This window comes from Chrysemys picta, chromosome 4 (genome assembly GCF_011386835.1).
Source record: "Chrysemys picta bellii isolate R12L10 chromosome 4, ASM1138683v2, whole genome shotgun sequence".
NCBI lineage: Eukaryota > Metazoa > Chordata > Testudines > Emydidae > Chrysemys > Chrysemys picta.
The window spans coordinates 13309138-13336805 of NC_088794.1; the positions used below are offsets into that span (position 1 = coordinate 13309138).

The 27668-nt window shown below is 41.5% G+C and overlaps 1 protein-coding gene across 7 annotated transcripts in view; it reads right to left on the reverse strand.

The window, feature by feature from the left end:
• The window catches only part of MAGI3 (membrane associated guanylate kinase, WW and PDZ domain containing 3), a 230134-nt gene that overhangs the window by 19835 nt on the left and 182631 nt on the right, over positions 1 to 27668 (reverse strand). For all 7 annotated transcript variants that reach the window (XR_010600370.1, XR_010600371.1, XR_006175059.2 and 4 more), the window contains 8 exons: positions 26966 to 27057; positions 23508 to 23700; positions 21448 to 21636; positions 11817 to 12002; positions 7606 to 7708; positions 4865 to 4991; positions 4089 to 4232; positions 147 to 285 (listed from right to left, as the gene is read on the reverse strand). Coding sequence is in view for 3 of the 7 variants with exons in the window: in XM_005303533.4 (XP_005303590.3) it covers positions 147 to 285; positions 4089 to 4232; positions 4865 to 4991; positions 7606 to 7708; positions 11817 to 12002; positions 21448 to 21636; positions 23508 to 23700; positions 26966 to 27057 (1173 nt within the window). In the remaining 4 variants the exon portion in view is untranslated. The remainder of the gene's footprint in view (positions 1 to 146; positions 286 to 4088; positions 4233 to 4864; positions 4992 to 7605; positions 7709 to 11816; positions 12003 to 21447; positions 21637 to 23507; positions 23701 to 26965; positions 27058 to 27668) is intronic.

The window sequence follows — 27668 nt, forward strand, 5'->3', positions numbered from 1 at the left end:
AGTCAGCAGAAATGGAAGGATATTGCTAAGTAGCTTTAGTGCATGCACAACAGCATCCAACCTCTTTAGACATTCGTCAACACACATTTCTTTTTACCACCTTCCCCCCATCCCCTCCGGACAAATTGGTACAACCTGTAACTTACCATGATCTGGTATCAAGCCAGTCCCTGGTCTCAGAAGAAGAACAACTTTATTTCCTCCTGCTTGAATCAGCTCAATGGCTCGTGTATGAGTGATACCTTGGGTAGGTTCGCCATTGATTTCAACAATCTGGTCACCAACCTGAAAAGACAATACCAGCCAGATTAAACTTCATCAAGCACTACTACTGTAACTGGATTCTTATTCAATATAGGAAAAGCCATAGCTCAAGCCAAGCTTTCCTTTTCCCTAGTCCCTTCCATTACCTGAAACCCACTCAGCTCTAGCACTACTCTCCTACAGCCACTAACATATAACATTAATATAATTCACCCATCTGGCTGGTCAGTGAATTTTTCATGTAGATATTCTGCCAAGCTGGCTGCGCTAAAGGGCTCAGGTTACTTGAAATGAATTTTCCATTTGATAAATGTTTAATACATCCATGTTCTTGAGTACATCTTCACTCCATAAAAGTAATTTGTTGATGCTCGGTTATAAAGACTTGCACCATGAAGATACTTAATCACGTTGTGTAGGTGCTTAAATAGATTGTTATAAGGCATGTGGTAATTACTCTAAAATTAATAAACCGCCAAACACCCTTATATTAATATAGCTGAGAGGGTTGCCCATAGGTTTCCCATAAAGGAAAAGAAAGGATTTATTATTCTGAGTGAGAGAGTTCACTGTATGACAATACCAGTTCATTCCTGACTAGTGAGATACCAGCTTTAAGGACTTTGATGCAAATTAACAAACGCATCAGATAATGGATGTCAGAATATCAGAAGTCAGCTATATGCATCCGAAGAAGTGGGCTGTAGTCCACGAAAGCTTATGCTCTAATAAATTTGTTAGTCTCTAAGGTGCCACAAGTACTTCTGTTCTTTTTGAGAATATCAGAAAGCATTTGGATTCTAACCCATGAAAGAGCATTAGATTCATCTTGCAATTAAACTGATTTTCCATTAGGTGTCACTACTACATAAAAGTTGCAGTTTAAAGAGCACGCGTCTTACTTAGATCAGTTACATAAAATGCTACGGAAGAAGGTTACAGTCCCACATAGAACCCTATGATCATGGAGAGCTAATACAATAATAAATGAACCAGAAGGAGGACACAAAACCATTTGGGAAAACACAGGGTAAAGGTGCGTTTTACCATCTAATGTTCAAACCAGCTACAAACTGGGTTGTTAGAGCTCCTTTGTGTCAGTATCTGAAAAGCTCCCTCAGAAAGTATTACACCTCTACCCAGATATAATGCGACCCAATATAACACGAATTCGGCTAGAACGTGGTAAAGCAGTGCTCTGGGGTGGCGGGGCTGTGCACTCCGGCGGATCAAAGCAAGTTGGATAGAACGCGGTTTCATCTATAATGCAGTAAGATTTTTTGGCTCCCGAGAACAGCGTTCTATTGGGGTAGAGGTGTATTTAAATTGGGACTGGGAAAGGCCGAGGGCCATTTCTGTGGTTGAATTGGGAAAGACTGGACAGCACAGAATCGTGAACAAGCTTATCTAGGCACGGAGACGTTCTGCCCTGGCCAGGGAGAATCTAGAGGTAGCTCCTGTTTCCAGAGTCTACAACCTGCTTCCACAGTTTTCATTGACGTCACTCCTTATGTTTTGTTATGAGCATTAATTCTATTCATCCCGCTGATCTCTGCAACAGAAGCTATGAGAAGTGGCCCTTGCAAGAGAGTCAGGTGCCATGAAGGAGATGGTTGCAAATATTTTCCAATGCATGGAGTATAAGAATGACACCGCTTAGGCCTTGCTGGCCCTCAGGACTCAAGATTCCCAGTGGGGCATGGCTCCAATGGCAGTACTGGTACAGATAGGACTCAGGGATTTGCCTATACTAGTGCCTCCATTGCTGCCACCACTGGTGGAGCTTCACTATGATAGATAGGTTCCCATTTTATCAGTGTATAGGCATGATCAGCCCAGTGGACATGGAAAGCAAATTCACCAGCTTTTTCGCTTTCAAGGGCTGGAGGAGGGCACATACCTGCTGCCAGGGCACAGAAGATGAGGCTGTCCCATTATGAACTCGTTTTTCAGGGTGCTATAGTTCCGGTGTGAAACTGTTACTGCTTCAAGCATGGAAAGAGCATTTTAAACACAGCTGAATATGCCTCTCCCATACAGTGCAGGCACCCAGCTAATTCACTGATGTCCTCTGGGAAACAGCCTACCCAAGACTGGACCCTCTATGTCAGTCAGTCAACGCGGAGCTCTGAAATGGAACAATACTTGCCTCTAGCAGGGTCAGGAAGCAGATAACAGTGGGCTGCTCCATACAGATTGCTACAGTGGGAGGAGCCCTGCTAAAACCACTAACCGTGAACAAAATGTATCCCCTAGTTTAGCTGACCAGAAGGTGATCAGCACCTGCAGGGAGACAGGAAAGAGCTGGGTGTGATCAGCCAGGTAAAGTGCCTTGAGAAGGGGAACAGGGAGGACACCAGAGTTTTGTTTTCCTATCTCTATCTGTTGGGAGGAGGAAGAGATCTTATTACATGATATCTGGTAGGCCTACCAGATCTTTGGAGAAATGCAAATATCACATCAGAAGTATAATGAAAGAAAGATGAGCTCCAGTGTGAGGATGAATATTTGAAATTTGTTTTATTATGAATACCTCACAGTCAAATTTATCTTACAGCTCACCCATTCTTTGGCACAGAAGACCCATAGGAGAAAGCAGATAAGTGTGCTGTGCTGATGTCATTTTTGAGAACAGAGCCCAAAGAGTTATATTATGTGTCCCCAATAGATTGGGAATTTATAAAGCTGAACACAGCAAGAGTTCAGGGAATTGTATACATTAGATTCTGTTTATTGCTGTGAAATTTCTGCAATGAAAGTCCAAGATTTGCAGCTTCAGTTGCTGGTGACTTGAATGCCAAGATCTGGAGTTTAGCATAACCGCACTTGGAAGAGCAGTACAAGAGAAAACAGAAGCAGCACGCTAAGACTCAAGCAATCTCCCAAGCATAAGAAAAGCTAACGACTAAATGTTAAGAATTAGCGCAATAAAAGTTAACACTTTGAATTTTGCATCCAATTAAGCCTGACATCGTCTCTCAAAAGTAGTCGATTACTACTTTCACTTTGCAGACTACAAAACTGACAGAAAGAGGTGAAGTGACTTGTGTAAAGGGCCAGACCACATGTCACTGGCAGGAATGGAATCAGAACTAAAAGGAGTCTCTGATTCTCAGTTCCATGCTCCAGCCAGTAAAAATCATTTTACGGACAGTAATTACAGAACTGTGTTTGGTCTCCAACTGTTGTGACGCTGCCTTCGCCCTTTGCATATATTTGGTTTGTTTAGGAGACAATATTTAAACAGTGGGATTCTTAGACATGACACACAAGAATTAACATTAGGATATGTTGGTAGGGAAGGCACTTGGTTTGGAACCATTTAAAAATTTTATGCTGAACAATGAAAGCTCAGCATAAACACAAAGGTTGGGTGCTCTCACAAACCCACATTTACCTGGACTTTGGGAACCTTCCAACAGACTTGCATTTCATTGTGCTATTTCCAGTCTGGGCTTCTAAAAACCACTCATTCTGGCAAACTACTGTCTATAGAGAAGAATTCATTGTTGGAAACATCTATTACTATGTCTTTAGAGTAGATGGTGTCCAGCTTTCTTGGGGAGTGGCAGTGGTGCACAGAGAGCAGTTTTCTTTCCCCCTAACATGTTGCTGGGATTTTTATTTCCTGAAACATTACAACTATCAACACAGTTTGCTACCTCTCTGCAATTACAACTCTTACACTGCTGCCGGTCTAAATAACTGTTGTGTGTGTGCAGGGAGACACTAACCACTTACAGTGAAGCAAATTCTTTGACTGGGTAATGAACATCTTGAGGAGCCTAACCTATTTGAATTCATCAGTGATCTCTGACACTCACGTGAATTCTTCCATCCTTGATGGCAGGCCCATCCTCAGCAAGTCGAAGGATGAATAAGCCCATGTTGTACTCCTTTCCTCCGCGAAGACTGAATCCAAAACCCCGAGGGCCTCGTTCCAGTTCTACTGGAGAACAGCCAAGACTCTGCATAAGAAACGAGATAAACAAGATGAAGAATTGTGGACTGAGAAATTTTAACTTCTGTTAGTTTCCCCTACATTTTCAGGAAAGGTATTTTATAAAACCAGAGAAATCCCTTCAGTTTCACACACTAGGCAGGTTTTAATACACACCTATGAAGGGATGTGGTTTTAATTAAGTGCAATATGCAATTGAATTTGACTCATCACAAACTCCCATCATATGATTCGGTATGAGGCAGAGTTATACCCAGCCAAAAATCGGCAGAGCAGTTTAATTCTAAAATTCCTAAATATGTATGAACTGTTTTTCCATATAGAATGTTCCCAAGATGTTACAGTAGTTCTGTTTCAAAGGTTTGTTGTTTCTTTTATAACTATAATGATCAGCAATATTAAACTAGACTAAGTTGATAACAACATTAAAATATTAAGTATTAGCAAAACATCCTCCCTACTGTTTGACACATGCCTAGTCCGCACATTCATAACAAAGAATATCTTCTCAACACCATATCTCCTAAGGGAAAGATTATCCTAGACCATTAGCATACAGATGTCAGTGGCAGTTGAATTTTAGGACCTCAGTACCACCAGGATCTTGCAATCTTTTGGCTCCTCAGGATAGGTGTCTACCTGAGAATGACGGCTGCCTACAACGGAGAGAACACCGCCATCGGGCTGGGGCAAGTGCTTGTGCTCAGGCCAGGGAAGCCTGTAACTGTTGGAAAGTTCTCTTCCAGCTTCATCTTCTGTGACTCCCCTGCAAATTGATGGAAGGAAAGGTTAAGTTACTCAGGTCACATTTACATGGAAACTGAATGAATCTGCAGCAACGTCTTGCTAATAGTTACTATTAGATGGACCAGCAAGAAACAGATCAGTTGTACAACAATAGAGTTTTCTCATGCAAAGCTTATACAATTAAAAGGGTATCTAACAGTTGTTTCTTCATCATCTGTAATTTATAACCTTAACCTACTGCAGCACATCAACAGCCGACCATCAATTATCAGTCAGTTGCTTGGCACAAGGAGTTGCGTCAGCTATTTCATTCCTGAGTTAGGGACATCTGACACTAGGGTCTTCTGTGAACCCAAGGATTATAAAGAGTACAAAAAATAGCAGTTCAGTCTTACCCTCTGTTCTCATTTGGAGGGAACCCTTCTCTCTTCGCACACTTCACTCACAGGTGAGACAGTTTTGACAGTATATAATGCTTAGTTTATCCTGAGCATGAAGTGTCCCCAATTCATACACAGACAGAACATGATCAGGTACTTCATGTAACTAACATGCAAAATCCAGGAAATGAATCACTGTTGAGGATTTAATCCCAGACTCTTTGCCATCATCACAATGATTAAAAAAAAAATCAGTGTGCACCATCTAGAAAAAGGCCACATAACTGCTATGAATGGGTTTAAACTGTGCAGTGACAGCATCAAGCTAACTTTTAATTTTTAAACCTTCATTTTAATTAAAGCAGGTAAGAGAAGATCATCCTGCAGCAGTGCCCAGGGTAAGTAGGGTACTGCTGAATTATGTAATAAAGGTAATGCTAATATGGGAAAAATAGGTGAAAAACCCAGCATGTCCATCTATTCATTGTGCTACATAACTGATACATTGGCTGTGAAACAGAGTATCCCTGTGAATATTTTCCCCACTGACAGCATCTCCCAGGATCTCATGAACCATTTATTGATTGGGGTTTTATTGGGTGATTTCCACTCAGAAGTAATCACCCCTTGGTCCGAGAAAAGTGCTGAAGGGATGGAGTATCATCTCTGATCAGAGCTGGTCTTAGATATCTGCCTCCTGATTTATCGGATCCCTGAACAGCCTAGACATACAAGAATAACATTTCCAATTTCTCCTAGACATAGAGTCATAGACTTTAAAGGTCAGAAGGGACCATTATGATCGTCTAGTCTGACCTCCTGCACAACGTAGGCCACAGAATCTCACCCACCCACTCCTGTAACAAACCCCTAAACGATGTCTGAGCTATTGAAGTCCTCACATCATGGTTTAAAGACTTCAAGGTGCATTGGCCAAACCGGACAGTCTCTCCGCAAAAGAATTAATGGACACAAATCTGACATCAGGAATCATAATACTCAAAAACCAGTGGGAGAACACTAACCTGTCTGGTCATTCAATGACAGACCTCCGGGTGGCTATATTACAACAGAAAAACTTCAAAAACAGACTCCAACGAGAGACTGCTGAGCTGGAATTGATATGCAAACTAGATACAATCAACTCAGGATTGAATAAGGACTGGGAATGGCTGAGCCATTACAAACATTGAATCTATCTCCCCTTGTAAGTATTCTCACACTTCTTATCAAACTGTCTGTACTGGGCTAGCTTGATTATCACTTCAAAAGTTTTTTTTCTCTTACTTAATTGGCCTCTCAGAGTTAGTAAGACAACTCCCACCTGTTTATGCTCTCTGTACGTGTGTATATATATATCTCCTCAATATTTATTCCACTCTGTATGCATCCGAAGAAGTGGGCTGTAGTCCACGAAAGCTTATGCTCTAATAAATTTGTTAGTCTCTAAGGTGCCACAAGTACTCCTGTTCTTTTTTTAAGGTGCAGAGAATCCTCCAGCAAGTGACCCGTGCCCCACACTACAGAGGAAGGTGAAAAAACCCCAGGGCCTCTGCCCTGGAGGAAAATTCCTTCCCAACCCCAAATATGGTGATCAGCTAAGCCCCGAGCATGTGGGCAAGATTCACCAGCCAGACACCCAGGAAAGAATTCTCTGTAGTAACTCAGATCCCACCCTATCTAGTGTCCCATCACAGGCCATTGGGCATATTTACCACTAATAGTCAAAGATCAATTAATTGCCAAAATTAGGCTATCCCATCATACCATCCCCTCCATAAACTTATCCAGCTTAGTCCTCAACCCCTTCCGTAGACACCCTCTTCTGTAACAGAACAGGAATAGTCTTCAGCTATGAGTGAGCATAATCTGTGAATCAATTACTGTTCCCCACAACATATGCCAAAGACAGTGCATAGCACGAACACTAACAGTTACATGAGATTATAAGGGCCAGGCTGATACAGGAGTTACTGAGGCAACAATTCCAAGTCCTTGTTAAGTACCCTGAACGATGGAGCATTTGTGCCCTTTTTTAGATGCAGTCAAGGGCAATGCCCAGACGATGCTCCCGTGCACTGAGATGAGGGCTTGCTGCAGGATATGGGGAACATGACCCACAGTTGGCTGCCCCTCCTTCCCCTCACTTCTGCGCATGGATTCAGCCCCAGCCTAAGTCATCCTTGGGTATCACACCAGCCAGGCTCATTCTTTGTTCATTTTTGGTTCCCATCTGTCTGAAAGGCATCATACCTGTCTGCTGTTGCAGAGTTGGCTTGTGTTGTTCCCATAGGTCTGTGCTGTGGGGCTGGACTTTGTTTGGCAGAGTTGGTTCCTGAAGGGGGGCCACGGTGCTCTAATAAAGTCAAACAAAACAGAATTACAGATAGACCTCTAAAAACACACTGTGTGGCGTGAGGGGAGTAAACAGCACAAGAGAGTGAATTGCTGTTCTGAGCATTTCTGACTCTTCTAGGTAAACAGCAGCTCTTGCGGTCAGCTGCCTAGAGTGAGAATACAGGGCTTTTAATTTAAAATTTCAGGAGAAACAGAATTTCCATTTTCCTTAGGATAAACTAATTAGCAGGTCTGAGCCACACAGCCAAGCATACACAATACTTCTGTGCTGGATGACAGTAACATGCCAGGTTGATGCTGCGCTGAAGAGGAGGAGTGGAGATTTCTAGATTCAGTTCCATAAATCAGGGTAGTGGGTGAAGTTCATCCTCCCAATGGAGGAACTTTCTGCTAAACTAAACTACTTTATTCTAGGAATGACAGCACAGATTAAGTTGGTGAATCAAACATACAGACATTTAGATTGTGTATAACCTGGTAAAGGCAGGAGCAGTGTCAGAACTAAACAGATCCACAGGCGGATCGTCCCCCGCACAGTATTTGATGGTGATTTAACAAATAATCAGAAAGATCAGCATGATGCCTGCCCCACCCCTACTCCAGCACCATTGTGAACAGGGTTTGAGCCCAACCCAGCCAGGCTCCTGGAGGCGCTACTGACAGTCACATCTGCTAATCCATCATAGAGAAGATCTATCACAGGCAAACTCTCAGGGAAAGGTTACAAATGGTTCCTGAAGCTGTATTAAAGGGACTAGTCTATTCAATATTTTAATCAGAACTGGAATATTGGAATGTTCTCCCTCTCCCCAAAGAGCCTTAACAGGCAATTTACCTATAATGGTATTTTAACAAAATCCCCCTTAGTAGCCTTCACAAAGCGAATCTATCTCCAACACAGAAAACACAGTTATTGTACGGGTTTGATCAAATGACTTACAAAAAAACTCATGTTTTTGAAATACAAAGTGACTGCCACTCAAACAGCAGAGCAAACCACATTCCACCAAAAGGCACTCAGAAACCCTAACGGGCAAGTTTTAACCTGGAATGAACATTTATGGTTCAGTTGCAAACTCTGAAAATAAGTTCTTATAATGGAAAGTGTCTCAGACATTCCAGCCCGGTGTTGCTAGGTGTGTGTTAGGTAAATGCATAAATAATAATTGAAAAACACAAGTAATTATGCACCTTGAGATAAAGGAAAGCATATTACTGCTTCTCAATACAGATTATTACATTATATTGCAGCATTTATCAGCTACACCAGATCTTGCAGAGTTCATCACAGGGCTGTCTGGCCTTATTGCTAGGACATGCCTTGAAGAGGTTTTTTTTTTTTACCCCCCAGAGACAAATGTCAACATTTATTCCTGGTGTACATTCAAAGTTTTAGTTAATAAGCACAGGTAAGAGAAAGGCCATCTGTCTGCATGAATTCTCGGCTCCTCCACTCATCCTGCTCTCCCATGTTTTTGGTTAGGACACGACTGAGGCTGTTGTAGAATGTCTTCTGGAGCATGGAGCAGAATTCACTTATTCTAGAATTAGAGAGACTATTGGGACAAAGGATGAAAAGAAAAGAGCGCACATCTGTGAAAGCTGGAGGGGAGCAGCGGAGGGATCAGAGTTGCATTGTAGCTCTATGAGCTGAGGGGTGAAAACATTTTCACTGCCAATCTAAGAGGTCAGCACAAAAGATGCATTGGGGAAACAGCAAAGTCAGTCAGGGCTTGAGCACTTTGGTGCTGAATAGCTTCTGGCTAAATGGGTATTTCTCTCTCCCCTCAGTGTTATCCACAATGCAACTAACTAGTGGCAGCAGTAGCCAGATGACCAACGCTATAAAGCCCAACCTGCTTCCCAGAGTGTGTAACTGATTGAAAGGTCTGCATGATCTAATGTCTGCGCTGGCTTTCCCCAGGGTCTGACCGCTCTAAGGAGGATAGTGCCTGCCTAGTATTTTATGATCTGGAACTTGGTGCTCACTGCAGCTGTGCTATTAGCTGAACTACATTCCCCAAGCTTAAACCAGTGATTATTTTAGAAACAGTAATTTACTCTTGTTTATGAGCAACATGGATTTCTGTATTTCCTCCAAACATTATATAAATCTCCAAGCAACATGGCTTCTATTGGTCACTTTGGGCTGGTTTTATAATCTGTTACTGAGATTTTTTTCCAACACTGATTCTCACTCAGGTCCATGTTTTATCTCTGAATTTTATCTGCAAATCCCATAGGACTTAGGAATGGAGAAAAGCTCAGATCAGTGTTTCTACAGGGTGTGTGAAAAGGGGTATTATATTCACATATTAATGACAGAGGCAATTTATCTCAGAGACAAGGTTGATTAAAAACTAGATAGAAATGGACTTCAGCGCAACCTCAACTTAAACTTCAACTGCATTAAAGGCAGGGTGATTGCTTTGAGCTGCATCCCTTTGGCCTGAAATGAATTAGATTTGATAAAAATGAAAGCTTCATTGGAATAGAATGGATTTTATAAATAAAAAGAGCCTCTCTGTTTCAAGCATTAATGAGCAGGTAAATTAAGTCTTTTATATTCTATATGAAAGGCCAAGATACCATGTTAAATATTTGCAATGAACGTGAAATGAGAGGGGATCATTTGTTGGCTTTATCCACATGCTGGTTTTACGTATTTATTATTTAAGAGTGGAGAAACCCATCTTACTGGCAAAATAATTATAGCAATTTTAATTAAACCTACAAGCAGCAATCCAGAAAAATGCAATGGTAAGCAGTGCTGGAAAAAAGCTCTCTCTTCAAATGATTGGATTTTACATATTTATAGTGAACTGTTTGTGTAGGGAACAATATAATATTGAGAGCAGTGTGGCATGGGAGCTTTCATTAGAAAATGCCATCTCTGAAGGTGGGACTTTGGCATCACAAATATTCATTTTGCTGCCTCGAGGATTTCACTGTTTTGTGCACTGAATTTGCTAGCAACCGGAGAGGCTTTGCAGAAAAAATAGTAATCAGGATGCGAGTTTTCTCCAAATGTATCTTTAGAAGAACATTGTGTTCATTGTGTCCCAGAAATGTAGCATCAGGCAAATCTGTGCATTTTCACAGAGTGAGAGGAAAACACTGACCATGTCCAGCAGGGCAGGATGTCTAAGAACTGGATATTTTGCTAGGCTTGACTTCTGTTCAGCAATAGGGCCCCTGAGGCACAGCTGCCCCATGCTATTGGCTTGCACAGGCAATATCACCGTAGGAACTTACCTTTTAGTACTGGGGCAGGGGCTCTCCTGACGTGAATTCCTGCTGAAGAACTCTAGGATGCCAAGTAAGGTAAAAAAAATTCAACCCAACTTTTCACTGGCATCCCAGAGTGCAGTAATTTCTTCTCCCTTCTAAAACTTGAAGGATCAGATCTTTTTCACACTAAGGGTACGTCTTTACTACCCGCTGGACTGGCGGGTAGCAATCGATCTCCGAACGCGCTCCCCGTCGACACCGGAACTCCACCAGAGCGAGAGGCGGAATCGGAGTCGATGGGGGAGCCACAGCCATCGATCCCGCATCGTGAGGATGGGAGGTAAGTCGATCTAAGATATGTCGACTTCAGCTACGCTATTCTCGTAGATGAAGTTGCGTATCTTAGATCAACCCCCCCCCCCCCCTCCCCTGAGTAGACCAGCCCTAAGAAGTGCTAGAGCTGGATGGGGAATATTTCCTGTCAGGAACGTCTCTCTCTCTGATTTCTATGGAGGCATTTCCATACCACAGCACTGATTCTCAATGCCTGAATCTTGTCTTTTCAATAAAACCATCTCTGCATCTGTCTCCCCTCCCTCACTCCTCTGCACTTGTGCCCAACTTCCATCAAGCAAATGAAATGAGCTTCACAGTCCGTCACTCACTAGATAGATTATTTTCCTAAAACCTCTGACGTCTTTATAATACCTCCTTTTCAGCTTGTTCACTTAAGAAGATATAAAACCAGACTCTGGGGCTTTGCAGCTATTTTATTACAGAAATACTTGGTGATCATGTGGCAGCACGCCCCACCCTGCAGGCTGTGCCACCATTAGTGTCCGCACTGGGGAGAAATAAGCAAGCATTTTCCTTACCTTCCTCAGCAACGACAGTCAGGGTGACCACGTGGCCTGCATCTTTAATCAGCTGCACTATATTGTCATGGGACAGCTCTATGATTGACTGCCCATTCACAGCTGAGATACGGTCTCCCACTTTCAGCTTCCCACATTGATCGGCTGGGCTCCCTTCAATAACACGCCCGATCTTGTGGGGAATCACTAGGGAACCAAGAAGAGGCACGTCAGCTTTTTCAGCATACATTTTACTTGTTAATAGGCAGCCGCGGTTACTGTTCATTTATATGAAGCACTACAAATGTAAACAATTGCTGTTAACTGTCTCAAATAAATCAGAGTGGCTCTACCATGGAGTGCTTCCAACTTGAGAGGAACTAGCTATTTATTGTCACTGTGACCTGCACATTTGAATCTGGCTAACAATAGGCAATAGGTGGGGTTGGTATAGAGAATTCCACGCACCGTGCAATACTGGCTGTCTGAGTACTAAGAAGAAGTGGATCTTGTTGTGGTGTTTCATTTTGTTGGCAGCCAAGGTTCATTACCCTTAAATCAGAGCAAGTTAAAATCAAGAGCCTTAGCAAAAAAGGGCATCATATAATTTCACAAAGAGTTTTCTCTCCATTGCGTACATGGAAGGAGGCACTATCAGAGCTAATGACAATAAATCAACCCTGTTACATTGGATTTGCAAGACAAACAGGAATGCATGTAAGCAGAGAAATGTTCAGAGGAATGGGGAAAAAAAGACTTCCTCTGATCTGCTCTGTGTGGCTAAACCTGTAACTAGATAAAATGGAGAGAAAGATGTAAAGCATTGTTGGTTCCACTTCCAAAGCTGTTACTTGGTGCACCAATCTGGCAGATTACAAGAAACACAACATTACTTATGCATACCCTTCCTTAAAAGAAGCTTAAAGTTTGTGATTATGAAACGCAGGTTATCAAGATAAATTTCCTACCATGCCTCCTTCAGTTTATAGCAGATGTGAAATTATAGGCCAAGTGGCTCCGGATAACCTCCTCGAGGTGGCACAACTGCCAGTAGCAACTTCCACCACTGCCTGGCTATCAGTAGGCAACTAACAGTTAATGACTCCCCACTCATTGATTTGTCCTTCTGTGGTTTGTACAGGGTACAGTTTTTATACTAAAACAGAATAGGTCATAAGCGGTCATGTACTGTTAAAATTTGAGTTATAACAAGTTTTTCATCTAAAATAAATTTTACTTGTGCCAATGAATTAAACAAAATAAATATATCAGCTTTGTGGCTTATTTGGGCTACATCAGATGTGCTGAGCAGGATGTCAATCTATACACAGGATATCTGGGCATTACTAGAATGTGTTTTTTAGATTCTCCACAATGTGCAAGGTGCTATGCAAACAGGAGAGAAGGTATGGTCCCTTATCTAAAAGGCATACAGACATAAGGGAAGGAAGTGGGGGGTAACAACGTAAGGTATTTGGCAACTGACCAAGTGTTTTAATATCAATGTTAAAAAAATTAGATTAAGGATTCCCCAAGTACGTCTGAAAGAACCACACTCAGCCAGTTAGTGTCTTGCAAACAAACATCGCTATGAAAGGGGGTATTTTAGAGGGATGTGAATGAGGAGAAGGCAGTGGCCCTACAGAGCATCTACAAGAAAGGTAGTCCATCCATAAATACATTATAATGTATAATATATAATAAAATTAATATGGCTAATATAATGTTATAGCAAATAAAAAATGGAAGTTCAATTGTGAAGGAAGTATGCATTCCTATGGAACACACAGTGTACACAGTGTGGAATACCACCCAGTTCTTATATAATGCCTTTGGTTAGTAGATCCATAGGAGCTAGGCATCAAGAAGGCATGGATTAATAGGTTGCTGAAGCTGCTATCACCGCGGAGTGGGGAAGAGGGTCACCATGAAAACAGAAAAGAGCAGATGAGCAGGAAAGGGAGAAACTTTACAGGCTCCTAACGGTGACTATGGGAACCCTACCAGCCCACTGGTACCAAAGAGCATTTGTACTGTTCAGATGCCGCTGGAGTCTTGGCCTGATGATCCTCCTGTTGGCCATGGTCATTCCTAACAAGTCTGACCCCAATGTGCCTCTTTCAGGAATGACATATGGGACCAAGCAGTGCCATGGTATGGAGTTCCAGTCTGGGTACATGGGGACAGGTGTGTTCCATTTCCAATTCCCAGGTATCTCTCTGCTCTCGTAGGAAGTGTGCAAAGTCCAAGGTTTACAAACAGCTTTACGCTGCATACTCTCCTAAGAAACTTCCATCTCCACGGTCATTTTCCCTTCATTACAGCTTGCCAGACAGTCTTCTACATAAACAAGCCAACTATGACAGATCCACTGGAACAACAAAAAAATCCACGCAGCATGCAAAGCCAGCAGAGTGAAGGAAAAATATTAACCAGGCAAAGCCACTAAGAGCCTTCCCCTGGCACATGAGAGCTATTATTATGCCTAAACGAAAACCTTTAAAGGAAGCAGATCACATCTGCACGGAATGAATAAAATCTTATGCATCAGGATTCTCTGAGGCAATTTGTTCTGCCATATGCAAGAGGCTGGTTTCTTTCTTGCTTGCTTAGAAGTACTGAAGCATCCTTTGGAGGGAGGATGCAAAGAGCCAGCTTGATGCAGCCATGGCAAAACTGGGCGCACAGATTGATTTTTGACCCTGTGACATGTACAGTACAAATACCTTGCAATACCTAAGTACACTAGAGAAGAAAAATAAAACCTTCAGACAACATATTAACTTTAGAATATGGGTCATGACAGTGGTGCTGGGTGTAGTCAGACAGAATCCAAAGGTGAGCGAGAGAAGTAAAGGTTCTGGACAAAGATTTTTCCTACTTCTGCATTTCTGGGCTTCAAGATGGATCTGCACCCATAACCCCCTGGTGATTTCCATATAGTAAGTTTTAACCAGCCCTCCAGCTCAGCTTATCCAGGTGGCTCACCTCACTGCCACTCTCCTTAATACACTCCTTTAGGGGCCAGAGCAATGGGACTGGGAAAGAGAAGGGGAAGCAGAAAGTAAGGGAGAGGGAGAGTAATTTTAAGGGCCTCATTCACATTAGTCACTTTCCCAGGACCGGACCAAGCAATGGGTTGGGTATAGGAGGGGGCAGAACTAAAAAGCTTCCAACGGGCAGAGGAAAGTTCCACTGGTAGCTTTCAATTAATGCTACACATTGTGAAATTAGGAACACCCGCATGTATGAATACCAATACTGCAGAATGGAAATTGCTGATCTAACAAGTGAATAATTTGTTTGAGGAAAGAAAAATCATTGATTAGAAAACTCATTAAAAAAGGACAAAAAAGTCATTGAGCTGTGAATAGTATGAGTAAAATACACCTCTCCTTTCCCTGTGAAATAAGGAGACCCTAGTAATGAAGTCAACAGGCCCTCCTTTTCTGCAGGTTCGGAGGTGTGTTAATGTGGTATGTGATTCTAGGGGTATAGTATTGCAGTTCTATAAGCAGCAAAACCAAACTCCAGTCTGATCACAGGAGGAGGGATAGCTCAGTGGTTTGAACATAGGCCTGCTAAACCCAGGGTTTTGAGTTCAATCCTTGAGGGGGCCACTTAGGGATCTGGGGCAAAATTAGTACTTGGTCCTGCTAGTGAAGGCAGGGGGCTGGACTCGATGACCTTTCAAGGTCCCTTCCAGTTCTAGGAGATAGGATATCTAATTTAATTTAAAAAAAATTTAATTTAATCCTTTTCTCAGAAATACAATACTTTTCTTCAGGCATCTCTTTGACAGAAATCAGCCAGTATCTCTACTCCCCAGTAGCTCCCACAGACTCTACCAACTAGCAAGATCTGTAGTGATGCTAATGGAAACCTGTAGGTTGGTTGTTGATGATCTGTAAGTCAATACAGCAAATTGCACTCAACAGCTCACACGAGGCCAATGCACCAGTAGGAAGCCTACAGAAACCTCAGCGCATTGTGCTGCCTGAGCTACGATACACTGGAGGAACTTCACGTTACATCTAAGCCCATCTGTCAGTATGCTGCCTTCCCATGCTGCCTTTAATTTACCTGGATTCCTGAAGGTGTAGCAAAGATGGTTCCCCTCTGCATGGATCCTTACAGTCTCTCACAATGGCTCTTGGACCAGCTGCCCATAAAACCCCACATATACAGCATATAATTTGCAGTGCTCGCATTTCTACCTTAGACTGTCCCCAAAGATCGATTGGTTCCAGCCATCCCTTTCACTGATGCTCTTCCTGTCAACTGAAATTTCACCTGAAATCCCTTATGTGCACCCAAAGCCCAGTGGAGGGAGAAGGTGTCTCTGTCCTCTTCCTAACTTCTTTATTGCAATTGCTCTCCCAGGCATGCTTCACTGAAAGGGAACGGATGGTGAATGGAGAGAGAGGGGTGCAGAATTATGTACTTAACAAGATTTCAAACTCTGACAGCAAATCTCAAACATTTTCTGAAAGTCATTGGAAACCTGACCTTAATTTACCATTCAGGCTTGTAATTAAGGAGCTAGCAAACACTTGTTATTTTCCATAAAGGAGCAGACATTGATGCCTCTCAATTTTTACCTCCATTTAAAGATTTAATTGTATTGTCTTTAATTTCTTCTCCCATTTTTAAGGCCTACATTTTAAATATAATTTATGTAAGAGTTACCCGTGATGAGAAAAAACATCACAGGATTGTAGAGTTACAACTACTGATGAATTATCTTGTGTAAAATATCCCAGTTTTATATCGCAGGGGGTTCATTTTAAGACATGAATAAATGATCTGGAAAAGGGGGTGAGCAGTAAGGTGGTCAAATTTGCAGACGATACAAAATGACTCAAGATTGTTAAGTTCAAAGCGGACTGTGAAGAGTTACAAAGGGATCTCATTAAGCTGAGTGACTGGGCAACAAAATGGCAGATGAAATTCAGTTTTGATAAGTGCAAAGTATAGCTGTCGATTAATCGCAGTTAACTAAAAAAATTAATTGCAATTAAAATTTAATCTTGATTAATCGCAATTTTAATCACACTTGATTAATCGCAATTTTAAACAAAAAAATTAATGGTTAAACAAAATACCAATCGAAATTTATTAAATATTTTGGATGTTTTTCTACATTTTCAAATATATTGATTTTAGTTACAACACAGAATACAAAGTGTACAGTGCTCAGCTTATATTACTTTTGATTACAAATATTTGCACTGTAAAAATAACAAAAGAAATAGTATTTTTCAATTCGCCTCATACAAGTACTGTAGTGCAATCTCCTTATCGTGAAAGTGCAACTTACAAAAGTAGATTTTTTTTTGCTACATAACTGCACTCAAAAACAAAACAATGTAAAACTTGAGAGCCTACAAGCCCACTCAGTCCTACTTCTTGTTCAGCCAATCGCTAAGAGAAACAAGTTTGTTTACATTTATAGGAATAATACTACCCACTCCTTATTTACAATGTCACTTGAAAGTGAGAACAGGTGTTTGCATAGCACTTTTGTAGCCGGCATTACAAGGTATTTACGTGCCAGATATGCTAAACATTCACATGTCTCTTCATGACGACCCAGCATATGTTGTTTGATTTAAGAACACTTTCACTGCAGATCTGACAAAACACAAAGAAGGTTTCAATATCAGATTTCTAAAGATAGCTACAGCACTCAAGCCAAGGTTTAAGAATCTGAAGTGCCTTCCAACATCAGAGGAATGAGGTGTGGAGCATGCTTTCAGAAGTCTTAAAAGAGCAACACGCCGATGCAGAAACTACAGAACCCGAACCACCAAAAAAGAAAATCAATCTTCTGTTGGTGGCATCTGACTGACATAATGATAATGAACATGTGTCAGTCCACACTACTTTGGATCATTATCGAACAGAATCCGTCATCAGCATGGACGTGTGTCCTCTGGAATGGTAGTTGAAGCATGAAGGGACATATGAATCTTTAGCGCATCCAGCTACAACAATGCAATGCAGACACCTGTTCTCACTTTCAGGTGACTTTGTAAACAAGAAGCGTGCAGCATTATCTCCTGCAAATGTAAAAAAACTTGTTTGTCCGAGTGATTGGCTGAACAAGAAGTAGGACTGAATGGACTTGAAGGCTCTAGAGTTTTACATTGTTTTATTTTTGAATGCAGGTTTTTTTCTACGTAATTCTACATTTGTAAGTTCAACTTTCATGATAAAGAGATTGTACTACAGTATTTGTATTAAGTGAATTGAAAAATACTGTTTCTTTTGTTTTTACAGTGCAAAGATTTGTAATAAATAAATATGAAGTGAGAATTGTACACTTTTGATTTCAATTACAACACAGAATACAAATATTTGAGCATGTAGAAAACATCCACAAATATTTAAATAAATGGTATTCTATTATTGTTTAAGAGCGTGATTAATCATGATTAATTTTTTTAATCGCTTGACAGCCTTAGTGCAAAGTAAAACACATTGGATAACATAATCCCAACTATATATACAAAACGATGAGAATCGTGGATAGTTTTCTGCAAACGTCTGCCCAGTGTGCAGCGGCAGTCAAAAAAGCTAACAGAATATGAGGAACCACTAGGAAAGGAATAGCAAATATGACAGAAAATAGCACAATGTCACTATGTAAATCCCTGGTTCACCCAGACCTTAAATACTGCATTCAGCTCTGGTGACTTCACCTCAAAAAGAGTTAGAATTGGAAAAAGCACAGAGAAGGGCAACAAAATGATTAGGGGTATGGAACAGCTTCCATCACAGCAGAGATTAAAAAAACTGGGACTATTCAGTTGAGAAAAAAGATGACTAAGGTGGGACATGATAGAGGTCTATACAAACATTAATGACATGGAGAAAGTAAATACGGAAGTGTTATTTACATCTTCTCATAAGACAAGAACTAGGGGTCACCAAATGAAATTAATAGGCAGCAGGTTTAAAATGAACAAAAGGAAGTCTTTCACCACACAATGCACAGTCAACCTGTGGAACTCCTTGCCAGAGGATGTTGTGAAGGCCAAGACTATAACCAGGGTTCAAAAAAGAGCTAGATAAGTTCATGGAGGATAGGTCCAATGGCTATTAGCCAGGATGGGCAGGGACTCAACCCCATGCTCCAAACCTCTGATTGCCAGAACCTGGGACTCAATGACAGGGCCTGGATCACTGGATGATTCCCTGTTCTGTTCATTCCCTCTGGAGCATCTGGCATTGGCCACTGTCGGAAGACAGGACTCTGGGCTAGATGGACCCTTGGTCTGACCCAGTCTGGCCGTTCTGATGTAAGATGTGGCAAAGAGGTTCCAGCATAATGCAATACACTGATATATCAATGTTTCTTATTTACAAGCAGTAAAAACAGCCTGGGACTGCTACCTTAGCACTTCCAATGCTGAAACAGGGATCCAGATATCTTCTGTTTCCCATTTAAAAAAAAAAAAAAAAAAAAACCTACTTCCACTGCAGTTTCAACTAGATGAAAGAATTTCTGGATGGTATTCTGACAAAAATGTTCTAATGATGCAGTATCAGGATTACACAGTAGACTTCTGCTTATTTATTAATAATCATTTTTCTACGATCATCCAACTTTGACAAGGCAACAGAAAATCAGTCCAAAGTGGTAGTTTTTCATATCGCTAACACAGGGCACATAATCATAGTACAGCATCAGAGAGTGACAGCTCCTGCCCCAAGTGTTACTATAGCACATGATTTTATAAAACAGAAGTCAGCATCTTTGAGTACTGAGCGAGTACTGGAGCAATACTCAACTCCACAGCTGTTCACTCTTTCACAACCTTCACTGATACTATGCACTTGGTTTTAAACTTAATTAAAAATGTATTGTTTTAGCCAAGACTTCAAATAATTCTAAGTCAAAATATATATCACGTAAACTCAACAAAATAACGAGAACGATTTTCTGTCAGAGTCACTGCTTTTGTCTGTATTTCTGCTCTTTCATAGTATAATAAACTTAGAGAAATAATGCAGAGCAAAATGTCAATGTAACTTGTCTGGGCTGGAAGAAAGGGCATCCCTTTACTCAAACAAACAACATTCAAGTCATTGTTATAGTAAGTGCTCTGGGATCATTAGGGCAGTTACCAGGAAAGTGATTGGGGTACAGATACCTGTGTGTCCACATCTTGGGGAGAAAAAACAAGAAAGTAACTTGCTGTGCCCTGGGTAAACCCACTGAGCAGTCCGGCATCCCTTTTGCATTACAAGGCTCAGCCCGGCTGTAAGCTCTTCATTCTCTATGAACAGAGAACCATACCCATTCCTCCAATTCTCACAAAGGGGAACAATGCCAGCCAACGGCCCTAGTTATAGATTGACTATACCTTTTCATTTTAAAACCGAACTACTCAAAACTTGGCCAAAAGTATCTGAGAAGAATGTGGAAGCCATCTCATAAAGGTCAACAGTTTGTGAAAGGTAGGCACATCTGTCTATCCAGAGGTGGTGTTAATAACCACTGCCTGGCAAGGCTCTGGGAGTCAGGCAGCCAGGATCACACTCAATAAAAAAAATGTATTTGATTATAAAGAATGGGCACTTCTTTTAAATTACTCTAGTGCTAGGGGTCAGAAATCTTTCCATTAATTAGGGAGAATTTCAGATGCCTCCCTCAAGCAGCTTGTCTCTTATTGCTACTTACAAGATACCTTCTTTATTTTCACGTGGTCCACTCAGCTCTTTATCTTAGCAACTGATCCATCAGACAAATCCACAAGTTAGAACCCTCAGACACGCTACATTGCTTAGGATAATATCTCCAGTTTGTAACATGTCACAAGGCGGATACAGAATGTTCTCCTGACTAATTCCTCCATTGCTTTTTTCGAAATACTGAGGTCTGAGAAAGCCAGAGACCTGAGTAATGAGCTACACACCCTGAATGGATGTCACACGTCTAAGTTTGTAACTATACTTCTATTAGTAAGAGACTGATCCATGCACTAACTACCCAATAGCTGATTTTATCTATTGGGCACTGCTGTACAGAGAGCGTAAAGAGTACGTGTGTGCATATTTGTTCTCTGCATCCAGTGGTGTGGTGGTAAAAAAAGTGGGTAAACTAATCTAAACTAAGCTCCATATTCCCCAAATGAGAAGTGGGTAAACTCTGTTTACCTGCATTTACCACTGACTACACCGGTGCATCCATTCCCACACTCATCACAGTCTGACCCCCTTACACATTCTGAAAGTCATCCAATCACAAGGATACTTTTCTCTCTCTTTTCCCCTGCCCCTGTACTGGTAAGGAGTGATTTCCATCCCCCACTTCAGTTGTTGTACATGCAAAACTTTCTACAAAATGTACAAATGAGAGAAACCATATTCCCTTTTGTGAGTGAGACAGACTTAGCCTTTAGCCACTGAAGTTGTGAACAGTATGACGAGTGAAACGACAGATCACAGCACAGTAGGTGGTTCGACATGGAGAATAAACACCATCCTAGGAAAGAAGGATATCCTGGGAGTCCCCAGCCCTGAATGCTATTGGCAATAACTGCTTGCAGCTTTGGAAGGAGGAACTATGAGTTAAACCAATTAATCTCCCCCCGTCAGGCATCAGTGGAGCAGGTGACACCAACACACAGGAGTCAGCCCTTACCGCCAGGAGGAGGTTTGTTTTTTGAGGTGAGGATGACAAAGCCAAATCCTTCATTCTCTTTCCGCTGTAGCAGGACATCATAGGCTTCTGGGGGCTGTCTGCTTGTGACCTCTACCCGGTTCAGCCGGGGAGATCCATTTTGAGTGGAAATGGGCAGCTGCGACTCCTCCTCGTCTGGCTGTTTCTCGACTACAAACACCACAAAAATAAAGTATAAGGTAGAATCAGTAAGAGTGCTGTGGAGCTGGATAACTGCAAGGATAAACATGATCAGATCACTAACAGAACGGAGAAGCACCTCCCTTCCTGCTGGGGGCTTATTAACAAGGCAACTGAAACCAGATGGAATCAGAATACAGGGTAGAACCATTTACACTTTGGGCTGAAGTTGCTACAGAGGTTTAAGGCCGTTTAATAGGAGAGTTTAATGTTTGCCAACTCCATTCTGCAATACACACTTATACCTCAGAAGGGAACAGTCTGGGCGTGCAGCAGCACAGAGGTAGCGCTCAGTTGCTGATGCCCTTAATAATGCTAGCCTAACCCTGGTTGTCTCTTCAGGAGCTCTTTTTTGGCAGCACTATTTTCCTGTGTGGTGTAAGCACAAGATCTATGGCAGAAACCCACCTTAAAACTGGGACTATTGCTATTTCCATTGCAGAGAACCAACTGTTTATGTCAAAAGATGTACCAATATTTTAAAGGGTAATTCAAACGTCGAAGCCCAGCCTCTTCGATGGAAAACTAACAAAATCCCAGTCTTGAAGCATTGGCTGTGAGGACCATGCCACATCAGGGAATTCAGAGGAAAATAAAGCTGTACAATGAAGGGATTTTTCTTTTTCTTTCTTTTTAAATTAAATAAAGGAGAAATAAACAGAGACCAGAGGCAGATAATACATCTGTAGTTATAGGTGGATAATACCTAATTAAATACTTTACATATTTTCACTTTGAACAAAAAATGAAAGACAGACTCATGAAGTGGTTGCAATCTACATAGAAATACAGTGTGACTGGAGACCCTGCCCCCTCCCGGTTTGGCTGGTTTCTGTGTGGCACCTGGGAGAAACACCATGACAATTTTAACCACTAACACCCCTGTGAGGTAGGTAGATATCATCCCCATTTTACGGACAGTGACACAGAAGTCACTTGATTTGTCAAAGACTGCACAGTGTGTCAGCGACCAGCCTGGAATTAGAATTTAGGACCTTCCAGGCTCAGAGACTCATACTTGGCCCACTAGGCCATGCTGCCTGCCATTTGCATGACAGTGAAAGCGAAGATGTTCTGAAAGTGATACACTTCCTAATTTTTCTCAGTTTATAAGGAATGGTTCTAGTTATCTTGACTGAAAGACCCATGAAAGGCAGTGGGGTTTACTAATGAGAACAGGAGATTGCAAGCCAGGACTCCTGGGTTCTGTTTTCAGTTCTGTCACCGATGTGGTTAGTGACATCTCAGCTGCATGACAACCCTTCTGTACCTCAGTTTCCATATCTGTAAATTCCATTGCCACTGAACTGCCTACAGAACGCTGATCTGACTATAACATTAATTTCTGCATTTAATTAAATAATGCACTTAAACCTGCTGCACAAATTCTAACAAACCTCAGAATGTAGTGTTGTAATGCAGAAAGAAGGTTTGTGTTACTGCCCAGAGTACACAGAGCCATGAGTGGCTTTAATAACGAATGCTTGTAAAGTACTTTCAGATCCTCCAATGAAAAGCACTATAGAACAAGAGAGCATCACTATTACAGTGCTTTCCAGAGCCGCAGCGCAAATGGGTGCCCCCTTTTTTATCCCATTCTCTTCCCTCCAAGAACATCTGCTTGATACAATTTTGTGTTACCCTATTCATCCAGAAGTGGAGCTGACCCCGAGTTCACATCATTCCTGATGTACTAGTAGTTCTGTTACTTTATATCATCTGATTATGGCCGTGGAAACATTCCTTTACACTAAGTCCAGGAACAAGGGCTCCAAAGGCCATGCTACCAGACTCTGGCAAACCTAGTGGGACTGGGTTTAATCTGGACACCTGGCACATACCGCCAAAGAAGATCTTCCTCCGGACAGTGAGCAGCACCTGGCCATTCCGCGCAGCACCGGTCATCAAGTCCAGGACCTGTTTGTGTGATTTCCCTTTGACAGAGATTCCGTCAATGCACATCAGCTCATCAGCAGCTCGGAGTCGGCCGTCTTTCTCTGCTGCTCCCAGTGGGATGATGGCCCCAATATATATCTGTCAACAGAGAGTAATCATTGGTTCTGGGGTGTAGAATGTACAGAATATGTAATGTTTGAATCCCCAGATAAAGAGGGACTTTTTGCAGGGTTTCCTTTACAAAAATTATTTCCCCCACCTAAATCTAGCAGAAATTCACGCTACAGAAGCCATATTAGACTGACCTCATTTGCATGTGTAGAAATGAGCAAACTGTGACAGTCCCAGCTTCCTGACGTTCAAACTTAATGCTCATCTTATTTTAAGAAAAAAGAAGAACAGGAGTACTTGTGGCACCTTAGAGACTAACAAATTTATTAGAGCATAAGCTTTCGTGGACTACAGCCCACTTCTTCATTATGCATCCGAAGAAGTGGGCTGTAGTCCACGAAAGCTTATGCTCTAATAAATTTGTTAGTCTCTAAGGTGCCACAAGTACTCCTGTTCTTCTTTTTGCGGATACAGACTAACACGGCTGCTACTCTGAAACCTGTCTTATTTTAAGGTTTGTTTTTATTACTGCCATGTATTATTCATGAATTCCTATCAACTGAAGGGTCACCACCTCATGAGTAGGTTAAGCTCTCTGTATTTGTACACTTACCTGTTTGTCTTGCTGTTTTAGTGTATTCATGTGTTATTTATATATTTGTTCTGTGCATCAAAAATTACTCAAAATTTTTGAAAAGAAATGCCTGTGTCACTCAATCAACACAACAAAGACACATCATCATTACTGAGACCTGCAAGGTGACTCCAGTGTAGAATTTAAAGTTCAGCAAAGAGCCTAAGAGCACAGCTGCTCAGAAATTGCCACTCAAAATCTGCAATGTGCAAGTATTGGTGATCACAGCATGAATTCAAACAGCTGCAGCCCTCACCCCCCCTTTGGCCTGCACCTTTCCTCCCAAGGAAACACCAGCTAAATGATAGAGACAGGAGCACGAAACATGTAGTAGTTTTATATGCTAGAAAAAAGTTCAGTTTAAGTGAAAGATTAAAAACAATTATGTCCAGCATGTGTCCAAGGTTAAGCAGCAAGAACATGTTCCAAAAACCCATCTTCACATTGCACTCAGGGCATTGCTATGATTATTACCAACACAGCTATAGTTGCTATAGCAACAAAATAGCAGAATACAATAAAAAACCTAAAATTGCTTATTACTTCCTCTAGAAAAAGCACTCTGTTCTTCCTTTCCTTTAAATGCAAGTCAGAAAACAAACTGGCATTGGATCTCAGATGTGACTGGAGAATGCATTTTAATTACATATGAGAGGACATGCTATCTAGCAGTGTCTCTATCCCAAAAGCTTTAGCACCTTTGAAGGTTGGCAGGAGAGGAGCAGTCACTGCCATATGGTCAGGGACAGAGTCCTACTTTTCTGGTGAAGCTGTGCTTTGGCAAGTGAGAAACAGGGCAGAATTTCCTAAAGCCAGGCATAGCATGAATAGGGACTCTGGGAATTTCCATTCATGCCTTTGCCAATCTGCCTCCATCCTCCTCTCTGAAGCAGAGACTGCCACCTGAGTCAAATTGTATGACAGCTCTCCAGAGTGAAGCCAAAAAAACTTCACTAATTGGTGACCTAAAACCATATCTGAACTCCAATCTCTAGAAGCGAAAGACTTACAAAAACTATTTAAAAAAAAGATTTATTATAATTTTCTTCTTTCTTCCTTCCCTTCTGCAGCATAATAATGCAACAAGTCGGTAACAAAGCTGGAGGTGATTTTTCTGGGATAGCCAGAAAGCCCTCTCCACTTGTTTATTTCCCAGTTAAATTGACACGCATGTTGTACTGAGCATTACCAGCATGCATTGGTGCCAAGCCCATTAATAAGATTAGGTGCTATAACGTGCAAAGGTTTGGTGCCAACCCCATCTTTGAGAGCATTCTCAGGATAGAACAATTAAAGGCTCGATGGAGAACTGCTGCCGCCAAGAAAGATTCTAGACAAACAGAAAGTGACTGAGAGCCTGGGGGGGACTGAAATCAACCATGAAGAGGAAAGGGAAGAAAGGTAATAAACCATTTTATCTTCTTCCATTGGATTTTAATGGGACTGGAGTTAAATCACTGTTTAGCCAGAACGGTTTCTTTTTTTTAAATCTCGTCTAACACAGCACATCAAAAAGCTCCACACTCAACTTGTTTCATTAACAACTGCTATAGGTCCTCACTGCAGTCACTCATTAGCATTCTGTTGAGAACCAGGCCACATTCAGATATCCCTGGACAGATGCAGTGCACGTTTGCTCTACCAGGATGAACATGGGCAAGTTAAGTGCCAAACATGCAGATAAGGGTTTTCCCCCCAGATCTAATCTAGACCACAACTTTTTAATGGGCTTGTCACTGAGGCCCTTCTCTCTCCATCAAGACACAAGTGTTGCTATGGAGAAGTATCCCAGTGATGCTTGCAGAAATCCAACAATTGCTCACTTTGACAAAGGACTCTGCTGATCACTGAATAAAAGATAACTAAACCAGCCTGCCCAATTTGTTTACTCTTTTTACCTGTCGAAGCTTTAGCTCAACATCTGATTGCTGAAGTATTTCTGTTCGAGTTCTTTCACTGCTAGAACCCGGGGCTATCTCCCTCTGTAGGAATTTGGGGTAATGCATTTCTCTCCTTCCACGTGACAAATTAACCTGAGTTGCCACCTCAATTTGTGGAAGGCCACTCCCACGCTGATGAGCTCCCCACTCACGCCAACCTCTGTAAATTTGGCCCAGGTTGTGTTTGAATACTGAGCGACAGTAGGGTCTTCACAGCTTTCATGGCGAGTGACCAACTGGAATTTTGCCCCAATTTTCCCCTGCCAAATAAAGGTCATTAGGGCTCAACTAAATAAGTCATGTTTGTAGATCCTACCATAACACCAAGCCCCATTTTCCCAGTTTGTCAATTGGTGTGAACTTGTACTATGAACATTATTTCTCTAAAGCTTAAAGACAGAGCCAAATGTCTTTGCCTTCCATTCTCGATCATCTACTGCCCACTTGTAACCAAATTTGCAGCAACTTCGCTCTGAAAGCATTTTGAGAAAGCCAACTTGAACCAGGAGTGAAGCAGTATAAAAACATACTGCAGCTGTTTAAGCTGAATATGATGTCAACATACAGTATGGCTGTTTATGGTGAAGATGGAAATAAAGTTTATCCACTTAACTCAACATGGGGGGAAAAAAATGAAAATGATTGTGTGAACAAGACATTACAAGAGCTACAGCACAAGCTCCTGAAGTCTAGGTAACAGATAACTTAATTCACTTACTGACTGGTCTGGTCCATCCCCTCCGAGCACGCGGAAGCCAAACCCAGACTCTTGTTTTCGCAGGAAAACATCCAAATCCTTTGTGTTTGGAGCTAGTTAAGACAAATATGAAAAGTGCATAATAAGTTGCATTTGATTATTGGAGAGAAGATTAAAATGTGTTTACATTTTTCTTTAATCAACACAGTTGTGCAACCAGTTATAAGCTTGTAGTTTTCCATTGACAAAACAGAGTGGTCAGATTGTTTTAGTAAGGAACATAACCAATTCCTCAGTGATGTTATCTTCCTATCATGTGGAGTGATGAGCATGTCCAGAAACAGCTACAGATGTCTTTCACTCTAACATCATTTCACAGGGACCAAAACACCTCCTACCATTATGTTTGTATGGGTTGGGATTAAGGTGCAGTCTATAATCGCTACAAATAGGGCCAATTTCACAACGCTGAAAACAATCATGAGCCAAATCAGCGGGGAGGAAGAATTTAACTAGAAAAGTGAATGGTAATTGGGAATCATTTAAGAACACCTCACTGAGGAAGAAGGCCATGCTGGTTAAAAAGCTAACCTTGTTTAGAGGGGAAATGAAGGCAACTATAAAAAATAAAATACATAAAAAAAATGGAAGAAAGGGGAAGTTGATAATAATGAATATAAATAAGAAGTTAGGAACTGTAGAAAATTGACAAGTGAAGCAAAAG